Source organism: Miniopterus natalensis, chromosome 10, assembly GCF_054644295.1.
Source record: "Miniopterus natalensis isolate mMinNat1 chromosome 10, mMinNat1.hap1, whole genome shotgun sequence".
Classification (NCBI taxonomy): domain Eukaryota; kingdom Metazoa; phylum Chordata; class Mammalia; order Chiroptera; family Miniopteridae; genus Miniopterus; species Miniopterus natalensis.
Window position 1 is genome coordinate 68,544,172 of NC_142090.1, and position 12,515 is coordinate 68,556,686.

Below are 12,515 nucleotides of genomic sequence, written 5' to 3' on the forward strand. Positions count from 1 at the left end.
TGGAATGGAAAACAAAAGCCTTACTCCTGACTAATCTGAGCATAACCACAAAAAAGTCAAGGTTCCTATTTTATCAAACAGATTATGCATCCAAAGGTAGATAATGTCTACACAAAGAAACAAAGCTGCCAAGTGCATATTGGCTCACTCTTATTTTTTCCATTGAGTTTTACTACAGAATGTTATACTACATATAACTAATGGGCAATATTATAGTAAATGAAAAATGACTTGGGGTAGCTCATGTAAATCATGTTTGGCAGGCATATTTTGTAAATATCATCCATTTTTTTAATTCTGTAAATGACAGGATGATATGTTAAAAAGGTATGTGCAACAATATAACCTCTTTATGTTTCTTAGTAATGCATAAAACATTTGCAAACTGAGAATTGGCAAGCTGACATAAACAAATCTTATCTGTCTTAATTTACAAAAAAGTCACGAAGAGTAGAGTCTCCCATCTACTGATGGATGAGTTTCATTCACTCAACCAATAAATATTTATTGAAAGCTCTGAGCCAGACACGCGATTGTACATTGAGACTTTGGCAATAAACTAGGCAAAGTTTCTGTTGTCATGGAGCTTATATCATACTGGGAAGAGGAAAATAAAGTTTACAACTGTGTTTCTCCAATTTCAATATTCATAAGAATCTCTGGGAATCTTATTAAAAGTACATATTTTTATTCCATTTGATGTGGTGTGCGATGTAAGAATCTGAATTTATAGCAAGCTACCAGCTTATGTTGTTACAACTGGTCCATGGACCACACTTTGAAGTAGCAACAGGTTAGATAATTTGAACTCACCTTACTATAAAAGTCCTTTCATTTTCAGTAGACACAATTACTGAGGAGTGCGCCTCCATATAATAGTCAGAAGATAACTTTGACCGTGACTCTACCATAGCTATTGCCTTTAAAATAAATTACCTGTATCTTTATTAGATCTATCAGTATGACAAATTCTTGCCAAACTTACAGCATAATCTAATTTTCATTTATAAAATTTTAACTTTTTCTAAGTAATACAGAAACTGCCCAGATGCATACAGAAGTATGATTGGAGCCTGTTTTCCATATAACTATGACCTAATAAAGTACATACAAGTAAATTATATTGTAGTCAAAATGTCATTAATTTGAAATTACTAATTAGAATCCACGCCAACAAATATTGTTTCCAATCACTTTTATAGATGATTTTAACTAGTCTACCAAAGACTATAGTTTATTACATTTAGCTACGTATTTGTTTTAGATTACAAATATTATTTTTATAGTTTTACCCCAAGCCACTGTAGAATTGAGTGTGCATGAAACAAAACAGGTTATATTAGCAGTTCTTAACTGTGGGGGACTTAGTCCTTAGGGGAAATCGAGCAACATCAGGAAACACTTTCAGTTGTCACAGTGGGCTGGGAAGTAGTACTGGGGCCTGGTAGGTAAAGAAGACAGGGATGCTATGAAATATTTTACAATTCATGCACAAGGCAGCCTCCAGTGCAAAGAATTGACTGTATCAAATGTCAACAGTGCAGCTATTGCAAAATTCAGGGTTAGATGGAGAATTCTAGTTTTTGGTCTTCAGCACTGATTCATGAACCAATAACTGGCACCAAAAGCAGTAACAGTCTATCAACTTTCAGACTTTAGTATAGAAGTGATCCTTTTTACATGGGAAATACTAACATTGCATTTTACCAGACAAATGTTAGTGTAATTTTTAAATGACATTATACCACAAATGTGACAAGTGGGTTCAAAATGGCTAGATGACGTATATGGTAAAAACAGATTCTGGACAAAATAAACTCCATCTCTCACCTAGTTTTTACACTGTCTCCAATTTTAAATTAGCTAGGAAATAAACAGGAAAACTGAAGTCACCTATAAACATGTATGAGTAGCTTATTACATCTTCCACATGTAATAAAAAAGATACCATGCACTAGATTAACTTTTAAGGAATATTTAATACCACCCCCATAGTTACACAATCCAAATACTGTCATCACAATTCTTCAAACCCTGCACAGTAAGCAAACTATTTTTCATTAATGTATTTTCCTCTCAAGTGAAAACTACAATTGCTGTACTTACATGTAAAATAAAATTTTTATCTCACACAACATTCCACTATGAGTACATGTTACTAACTTATTGAATATATGTCATTTAGCCTATAGGTCAAAAGTATTTTTTAAACAGTAAGAAAAAAATACGTTTTGAGTCAAAATAACAAAAACATAATCTGCAACTTATTTCAGAAGTGTGTGAATATGTGCATACCTCAGGATGTTTTTATTTATTTATTTATTTAATATATCTTTATTGATTTCAGAGAGAGGAGAGGAGAGGGAGAGAGAGATAGAAACATCAATGATGAGAGGGTCATTGATAGAGCCTGCAACCTGGGCATGTGCCCTGAACGGGAATCGAACCCCGATCGCCTGGATCCCACGTCGATGCTCAACCACTGAGCCACGCCAGGCTGGGCTCAGGGTATTTTTAGAGTAGTACATTTCTAGATAATATAGCAAGGTAGATTCACATCTTGATATAGAATCTTATTACAGATTCTAAAGACTAAATCTTGAAGTGATGGGCCTAGTTCCTCACCCCACAGTAATACTCCTGCAGAGCTCCTGTCTCCCTCACTGTCTCTCTCTCCCTTCCTGACAGAAGGCTGCTGGCCACCAACTTCCCACTGTTGCTAACTGCAGTTCACCTAATCTCTGCAACAGCTGCTATTTCCCCTTCTCTTCCCTCCTTCTGGGAAAGCAGTTTTCTTCTGGTTGGGAAATCAATTAGAACTTCATGGGTAGACTTTGTGTTCTAAGCTACTCAACTGTTTGCATGATTGATGGATGCCCAGCGGCTGGCTCTTTATCTCCAGAAACATATCTGGCTGATGTCCAGGGGCAGAGGTATTCCAGAAGCTTTCTTATTCATCATCCTATCACCATTAACCACAACTATTTATCTGGCTCCCACCATCTGTGCAAGGACTCAGCACTGTGCAAGGGATCAGTGATAAAAGAAGACTGGGAAAGAAAGGTACATAACAACAATAAAAATGACAATAAAAAGCAGGGTGTGCAGAATCACGCCACTGTTGGTGGGTAGAAAGTCCAAGAACCAGGAAAATGGAAAGAATAATATTAAACTACACTTTAAGTAAAACATAAAACGTACAAGTAGAGACAGCATTCAATCAAGAAGAATGCTAGAGCTATTATGTAGCTCAAGCCACCAGAACAAAAGGGTAATCTGCTTTTTGGTATTAGAAAGTAGAGTTATACTGCCTGCAAATAGTTGAAATGAAATACATCTTCAAGCTCAATTATTAGAGGAAATATTAATTAATAAGTATAAAATATTTAAAAATACTGTTTCCTATATTTGATACAAAAAAAATCAATAAAATAAAATCACAATAAGTTCTAAAACTGTGTATCTCAATTTCAATAGTGTAAGAAAATTAGTATATACAGATTCATCAAAATCAACTATTGAAGGTTAAAAACTATCATCTCCATGCCAAAAAGCAATTTTTTCAGCTTTTTATATGGATTTTCCTTGAAAACATATACTTACCATGTGTGTAAAACCAATTAATTTCCTGGATTAGAAGACCTGATTTTTATAAATACATGCTCAAAGCTAGATGTTAGCTATTCTTTTGGCTTATTAGTTGTTTTTTAACCCAGAATAACATCCGTCTAGAACTTGTGAACAAAGACCTCATTCCTAAGTGGACAAAGATGTAGAATATCATTTTTACAAATTAACTATCTGGTTCCTTTAGGACCAGTAGTATTTCAATATGTCACTGTTTCTCCAAGATATAGATATAAAAGGTAAAGCTCTGTTAGGTATATAAAGAAAAAATAGAGGAAGTGATATTTAGGGAGAGTTACCCATACTCCTTTATTAATAATCATATTCTAAAATCATGACAACCAATTAGAATTATGCACTCCTAATTTTATTAAATACAGCATGAACATAATTAATACCATCCCGAGCAACTAGGTGGTCCAATAATTTTGAACCTTCTTTTTACCTCTGGAAAACTGATCAGGAAATCTGGCTAACATCCCAAATAAACTGAATGGATTTAATTGGATGGTCTTCAGCTAATTTCTGTAGTCTTGTACATACACCAAAACCGCATGCTCTAACTGAATTAATTTTGTCAGAATTGTTCAGAGTCAGAGGCGCAATGGGAGTGCTTACAGTGTTATTTCACTGTTATTGCCCTGTTTACAGTGTTCAGCTTCAAAAAATAAAAAATCTTATATCTCTAAACTAAAATATTATGTTATAATTTGTGTCAAAATAAGCACACAATAACCCTATTTCGAATGGGTCTTACAATGCTGCAATGGCTTCATTTGTTCTGTTTCTTTTATTTCTGCCTTTCTTCATTTGCTATTTGTGATGCTTTGTTTGATAAATATGTCATATACCAAATTCAGTTAGGTCCATAAGAAAAGGCAGAGACCCATACACTGGACACAACCTTGAGGGCATTAGGAAAAATAAACTAGGTACCACAGACAGCCTCAACAAAACCAAAGCATGCCTGACACCCAGGAAAACAAATGATTTTCAGACATATCCTGCTTGTCATTTGTGGTTACACAAAACAATAATTAAATTATGTGGTCCAGGAAACAGGAAGGAGTGGAAAAGCAAAATACAGGAAAAGCCCCTATAGTCCCTGTTTGTACAAAATATAGATCAGCACTCATTTATTTTATTATAAGAAGGAACATTGGGTTGAAGTAACATGTGTTTTTATGGGTAATGTGATATCCAAAAACATTTAAATACTCCATGTCTTCTTCTACACAATTTTTCTTTTTTTCTATGAGAACTTCTCTTTTTGTTCTTTTTTATTGAATTTATTGGGGTGACATTGGTTAATGAAATTATACAGGTGTACAATTCTATAATACATCATCTATATTATACAATTTTACTTTTAAGGAGCAGCACCCAACATAATCTTTTTATAGAATTGGATTATGTTATCATTTTCAGCTAAAGTTTTCTATCACATCATTAAGCTCTTAGGACAAAATATAAGCATAGTAGTGTTATTGATTATGGTGGCAGTAGCCCTAGTAAGTTTAAGATAGCCTGCAAGGCTGCATCTATGCATCTCTATCCTTGCCTCCCACCCTTCTACCTGCGTTCTGATCATGTCATTCCAACCAAAGAAGACTTATTTAAGCCACCATGAAAGAAGGTCTTTATGTGTCTTTCACACACTGTTCCATCTGAACTTCTCTTTATATAGTTAATTCCTGACTGCCCTTCCAGACTTAACTAAATGGCACACCTGCCAAGAGATTCTAGCTCACTACCCTCCACCCCCACCTTAAATCATTTTCCAAGGCTCTTTTACGTAGGCACAGTGTACTTTTTCCTAAGAATAGTTACCACCATTTGTAATTAAACATGTGTTTGTATTTTACTGTTTCATCCCCAACTTAACAGTACGTTCATTGAGGGCAGAGAACCATATTTGCTTAGTTCAATTCACTATATCCAATGACAAAATCGTGATACACATTTATTATTTGGTAAATAAATTAGTCAGTTAAGGAATGAAACAAAAAATCCAATCACATCTTCCTACCTCCGAGTTCCTTACTACTCTCAGCACAGCATATGGCGTAGAGTATTCTTCAGCGTTTGTTGAGAGTTAGGAAGAAGTGAGAGCAGTCTCTTCATGACGGATCTCGGGAGACCTCAATCTCCAAAGTAGGCAGGTTCTGTGAAATACTTCAAACTCCTTAAGACTTCAAAGAACGAATATAAGAAGCCTGATTCTAAAGCCTTGAACTTTAAGCATGAGTGTGAAATTTAAGTGTGCATGTGTATGAAGGGTGGAAGGGTGTCCTTTGCCCAGTTTGTCACTTATTTTACTTTTTAACGACCTCTTCCGTGTGTTTGGTGTGTATCATTCCATTAGAGTTTAGATATTCAGTTCACCTCTAACGTGTACACCCCATCGCTTCTTTTAGCTTCAATGGGAAGCATTCTTTCCTTTCCTGCCAACGAAACAATCCTCCCATTGTGCCCTGAGCAGCCCCACGCCCACACTGATCTTCCCTACAGGTGCCTGGATTTCAGGAGTGGTGACTTCATCCACTGTATGTGTTCTTTTCAAGTGAGACAAAAGCTCTGGGATGTGAAAATGTTCCAATAGGCATCTGATGTTTGTCTGCAAGTTATGGGCTGAAAAATGCCAGAAGATAAAGTTGCCCTTACAAGGAGAGAGAAAAATTTTATATAAAACCAGATCATTTCTTTCCTAAGGGGGACTGCTTTCTGGACTTAGGTATAAGGTCAAAATGAAAAATCTGTTTTATTTCCTTTATTTTACACCTTTGTTTAGAAGAATATTAAGTAGTTGAAATTATGATGAATGTGAACTAGCTCTGACATTCATCAGTTATGTGATCTTAGGCAAGTGATTAAACCACAAGAATTCCCTATTTCTATTTGTAAAATGAGGGGGAAGTCATGTTATTCTAAAGGATTAAGGCATGTGGCACTGTCTCTGGCACACAGGCGGCACTCCAGGACTACTAGAGTTGTTACTGCGAGAAAACATTCTGATAAGTCCTGTATGGTTTAACAAGTTTTAGGAAATCTAGAAGCCAGGGCAGATTTAGGAGAAATGAATGATATCTCCTCCTGAGGTCAACCAAATTCTCTGATTAACAGGACACACAAAATTCATTTTTAAAGTTTCTACATTATCTCCTAGTTAAAAAAAAAAAATTCAATCTATCTTCTCAAATGCTCATATTACAATTAAGAGGTACTTGAGAAAGAGTGGTATTTCTTTCTTTTGAACATCTGTAAACTTGGATTTGTTTATTATACAAATAAAATCCCTAAGTTCAAGTTAAGCCTAATTTTTAAAAATTCCAAATTTGTTATCTGTAACTACAGATAAATTAGACACTTGAAATTAAGAAAGAGAGAAATTTAAGTGCTTAAAAATTAAAATTACTAAGCACAACATACATACAGAAAAGGAGAAGAATTTGAAAATCTAGTTTTTAGAGTACATAAAATGTACTGAAAAATGGGCTGAAAAATGCCAGAAGATAAAGTTGCCCTTACAAGGCGAGAGAAAAATTTTGTGTGTCCTGTTAATCAGAGAATTTGGTTTACCTCGGAAGGAGATATCATTCATTTCTCCTAAATCTGCCCTGGCTTCTAGATTTCCTAAAACTTGTTAAACCATACAGGACTTATCAGAATGTTTTCTTACAGTAACAACTCTAATAGTCCTGGAGTGCCGTCTGTGTGCCAGTGCTATTGTATTACAGGTATTAAATGGGAGTTTTAAAATATCAACTCAAATTAGATGCTGAAAGAGGGAAGGCAGGAAAAAGAAGAAAGTAGCTAATATCAATGTTGCCCAGAACAGAGAACCATGAGACAATAAGCAAAATATTAAGGTTAATAAATAAAAGACAATGCTGTTTTATAACAATATTAACATAAAGGTAGTCAACAAGGTGGAGGAAGAAAGAAAATCTTAATAAATGCCAATAATTTTGTCTCTAGCAAACAGAGGATACGTGAAGCCATAGCATGGTTTTCTAGCGGGGGAGGGGGGGAGGACCCACTCAACTATGTAAAGAAATCTAAAAATTATTAACAGAATCCTATAAAAGAAACTGAGGAAAGGAAGCCAAAAACACAAAGAAGGATCAGAAAAATAAGATGTTACAAAATTCTCAGGATGAGACTTTTTCTAGAAGAAAATATTAGACAAGAGAGTCGAGTCCTGTGGCGAATCAAGGTAAAGACTAACTGTCCTGTGGGTTGTGCATAGGGAGGCAGCTGAGGACCTCACTGAGGGCAGCTCCTGTGGGAGGCTGAGGTGGGAGTCAGATCACAGCGGACTGAAGAATGAAAGGGTAAGTTATTCTAAAGAAGTTTGGCTGCAGGATAACCTCGGGTTAAGTGAAAAAGATCTGTTCGTTTGTTTTGTTTTAATTCATGGAAGGAGCTGGGATATGTCGTAATGTTGATGAGAGCGAGGGTAGAGGAGGGGAACCAGAGCTCAGGAGAGGAAAGAGTCTTAATAAGAGGATGGCTACCGATGCAAGATTCATTGGAGATTTGGTGCCAGGAAGACAGGGATGTCCCCACGTAAGAGAGTAAAACTCTGTTCTGAAGTCGGAGGCAAGACCATACCTAAGAGTGGAGGTACAGATGGCAGGGTTACATCCCTGGTTCTCAGCTAAAGGGTTATTTTGCCCCTTTCCAGGCAACATTCAGCAGCATCTGGAAACACTTTGTGTTGCTACGTCTAGGGGCTGGGGGTGATACTGGCATCTCTGAAGTAGAGGCCAGTAACACTGCTAACCAGTATACAAAGCACAGGGCAGGGCCTCACAACAGAGAATCAGCTCACCCAGATGCCAGCAGTGAGAGGTTCACAAACTCTGGGTTAGCATTCGAGGAGGTTGAAAACATTCACTGAGGAGAGTGGGGAGCTGACTGTGGAATCACGGCAGCTTTAAAACAGTCAGTGCCCACTAAAGAATGGAGAGCAGTGGTTTTAAACAGCAACAATCTGCACTGTTGCATAATTCTCACCAACAGTATTAAGCAAAAACGTGGAGAACTGAGAAGTTTGACTGATACATGGATGGGATCTTACCAAGGGGGTGCATTGGAAGGACAAGGGAATTGAAGATCTCGGTAAGAGATCCATGGTCCACGGAAGTAATGGAACATGGGCTCTAAGCTAGGTAAAGGACGGTACGAAACAAAAGGTTGCTGAAAGAAAGAAAAAGATAGGGAACCTGGAGTTTCCTATAAATTTGAAATATGTGCAGTAGGAAAAGATAGGGAACCTGGAGTTTCCTATAAATTTGAAATATGTGCAGTAGGAGTAATTTGGTAAAAGATATGAAATGACAAAATATGATGGTCAGAAGCTGAGAAATAGCCTTAGTATTTCTTTTTCCATACAGTAAGATGATGGCAATGTCCAGACTGGACCCAATGGGTAGGCAGATAAAGTGCCCTGAAAATAAAGGTCACTGGAAGTGAGAACGATAAGGACCTGAGAGGCCAGAGTGATGAACACATCACAGAAGGCCAGCACGGTACAGTGTGTATCCCTAAGTCCCATATCATTTTGTCACTAAACATATCCAGGTGAGGCAGCAACAAAAATTATAATAATTCGAACCAAAGGGCTTCTGGCAGGGTCTAATACTAGAAAGGCCAATCAAGGAATCAGTCACACAATCCACCAGCTAGGTGCTCAACAGTTATATAAAAACCCAGCTCTTTAACCCTGGCCAGTGTGGCTCATATGGTTGGGCAGATACCCGCGCACCAAAAGGTTGCTGGTTCAATTCCCGGTCAAGGCACATACCCGGGTTGTGACCTCTGTCCCAGGTAGGGGGCATGCAGGAGGCAGCTGATCAATGTCTCACTCTCACATCAATGTTTCTCCCTTCCTCGCTCTAAAAACCAATATAATATCTTAAAAACCAAAACCAAAACCCATCTCTCTAAATTTAGGGTTGGTCAATAGCCAGAGTCCCAATAATATTCTTTCAGGGCACCATCTTACTGGTTTTTGCATTGACTGGATAAAGAATAAATGAGATTATTCAAGAGTAAAAGACCATTTTTTGAGACAAAAGGGTGCTTCAGTGGGTCAGGCGGTGGCCAGTTACCTTCAGTTAAATATTCTGCAAGGTACAGCAGGGAAATTGGGACCCAGAACTTAGATTCTTAACAGGTAGACTTGAGATAGAAAGCAGAAAATAGGTGCTAAAATTACCAAGGATAGAGGAGAAATGCCCAGAAAGTCACTAGACAAAAGCAATACAGGAGATTGCAGTATAACCTGTATGCCTAAGAGATAGCTAAGATGGCTATTTTCTTCTCAGCTTTGGGCTGTTGCTCTAAATGCTACTGGTAGAATCTGGCACTGTTGCCAAAAAACCACCTGAGGGAGCTCATTAAAATCTTAGATTCCAGAACTCATTTCAGACTATGGATCATTAAATTTTTACATATTCCAGGAATCTAAATTTCTAACAGTTCATGTATCTGGTACAGGATTGAAGTTTGGGAACTAGTAGTATCTGCTACTTCATATTGTCACACCTCTTCTCAACTCATCCTCTAAAGTTTAATTAGTATAGTTCATATTCATTGAAAACTCACTACAAGCCAGAGGCATTTCTAAGCACTTTACACATATTTATTTTATTCAATGCTCCCAACAAATGTACCATGTAGATGTTATTAACATGTTCAACTTAAGATAAAGAAATTAGGCAATAAATTTGACATCTGAGCTGTCTGATAAGAGAGCCCCTTCTCTTTCCAACTGTGCCATCATGATAAAATTAGCTGACTAAAGTGAACTTTTTCCTTCTACTTTTAACTGCAGTTTTATCCTGTATATTGCTAAAAAGTCATCACATGTTCATCATAAGCTCTGAATGGTGGTGATACTTTTTAATGAAAAGAGGGAAATTAAAATTTAATAAAATCAGTTTGGCAAACAAAACATTTCAAACACAATGTGGTCATAATACACTGGAAGTCCATATTGGTAAAGTTCCAAATAATTCCTATAGCCCTCCTCACACTTATTACTACTTCTTTCATTTCCTTAGTTCTAATATCAGATATGAGTTTAACTAGGAAGTTGATCAGTTCAAAAATAGGGGAAAACAAGAAACATACGTTCACCTCTTTAATATAATTAAACTCGATATTTGAATACTTACATTTAATTCATTTTTTAGCATGTCTTCAAGATGATGACCTACATGGTCTTTATCTTCTTTGGTGTCCATAACTATGCAAATCTGTTGTGAAATTCTTTCTGAGGCACAAAATTTAAAGAAGAAATAAGTTTCAACGTTAAAATGGAACAAAGCCCTAGTAAACTGAAATCTATGTTTAGCTGCTGTTCATAGCTATTGAACACAAAGAGGAAGGTTTTAGCTTTGGGCCAAGTGAAGTGACTTAGACTACACACTGAGATGTCCTTGACTCGTTTAACTCCCAAGTCAATAAATCTATCTATTTTACACTTTGTGGGTAGCTAACCAGGACATGTGTACATTTGAAAAGGAGTAACTGGAGGTGATAGCCACTTGGTTCACTGATTCCATGTTTCCACATTTCTAAGGAGCCTTAGAGATTATGATAACATCCCCCATCTCCCAAGCAAATCCTCTGTTTAGGTTGTATCTCCTGTGCGCAGCTCACTGTGCCACCTAGTGTTCTGGTTAAGTACAGCATTTTCCTTGGCTTTCCTCTAAATTCGATTTAATACAATTAAGTTCCTACCTGCTGAACTATTACCACAAGTAAAAATGCCAAATGGATTTTCTTCAAATTTGAAAGTCTTCTTTGTCATGATCTGATTTAAAAACATAAGCCATATGACATAGTGATGTTCACTTTTATAAACCTTGGATCACTCCCCCAAAAGACATGCAGTCCTCCTGTACAGTAGACAGATCTGAAATACTAAGAAACAGCTAAATTGCTGCCAGTCAAGGAGACACTGCATGGTATTATGTCATGGCTGAAGAGGAAAAGTGGAATTTTAAATAGGAACCCCAAATCAAAGTTAGTTTAACATGTGACCCAGCTGCTTCTTACATGGGCAACTCTATAAAACATGCCTTAAAAAAACCATTGATCTGGCAATAGTTAATGAGTCTTCCAAGCAAAGCTGGGGAGCACAGACCATTTAAAATAATAATATCACCAGTTAATAACGCTTTTATTACTAACTACTTCCCATCCATCAAGAATATTACAGTAAATGTTGAGAGAAATTTGGACTTTGTCACGACAAAATTTCAGACAGATTTTCAAATGCCTCTTTCTCTCTCTCACACACACACACACAATTATAATGATTAATTTTTTATTATATGGGAATCGTAAAAGACCCTACATTATGGGATTTTAGTGATAATCAAATCAGTTAGTATGTATAAAGTTACGTAGAGTGCCTGATGCAAGTAAATCCCAATAAATCACAGAACTGTTTTTGTTGTTACGGTCATATACACTCAATAAGTATACAAAATAAGATTCATTTTGTCTACTTAAAACATAACCCATCTCTAACTTCAAACTGTCCCTTGTGGTCTTACTATTTCAGAGTTGGTAAATAATCTCTATAAACTTTATCCCACTAAGGCTTCTTTTCAAATATCAGTTTTACCAAATATGCGGTAGTTACGTGTAATATTGGAATATACGTCTTGAGTAATAAATAACCTATGTTTCCATCCTGAATTCCTTTAAAACTAAAATGAATACCTTCTACTTAGGACGTTCGTATCTGAGTTTATCTATTAAAACTAGGTTGAAGCATCCTATGTGATTTCTATTAATTCTACAAACACATACTGACAGTCTTAACTGGGAATGTTACTGTACCAAGATTTTCATCAAAAAGAAGACAA

General features: G+C 36.4%; 1 protein-coding gene across 2 annotated transcripts in view; it reads right to left on the reverse strand.

The window, feature by feature from the left end:
- CRPPA (CDP-L-ribitol pyrophosphorylase A) overlaps nt 1-12,515 on the reverse strand; it is a 168,384-nt gene that overhangs the window by 93,811 nt on the left and 62,058 nt on the right. For both annotated transcript variants that reach the window (XM_087821190.1, XM_087821189.1), the window contains one exon: nt 10,812-10,909. In XM_087821190.1, the coding sequence (XP_087677316.1) occupies nt 10,812-10,909 (98 nt within the window). The remainder of the gene's footprint in view (nt 1-10,811; nt 10,910-12,515) is intronic.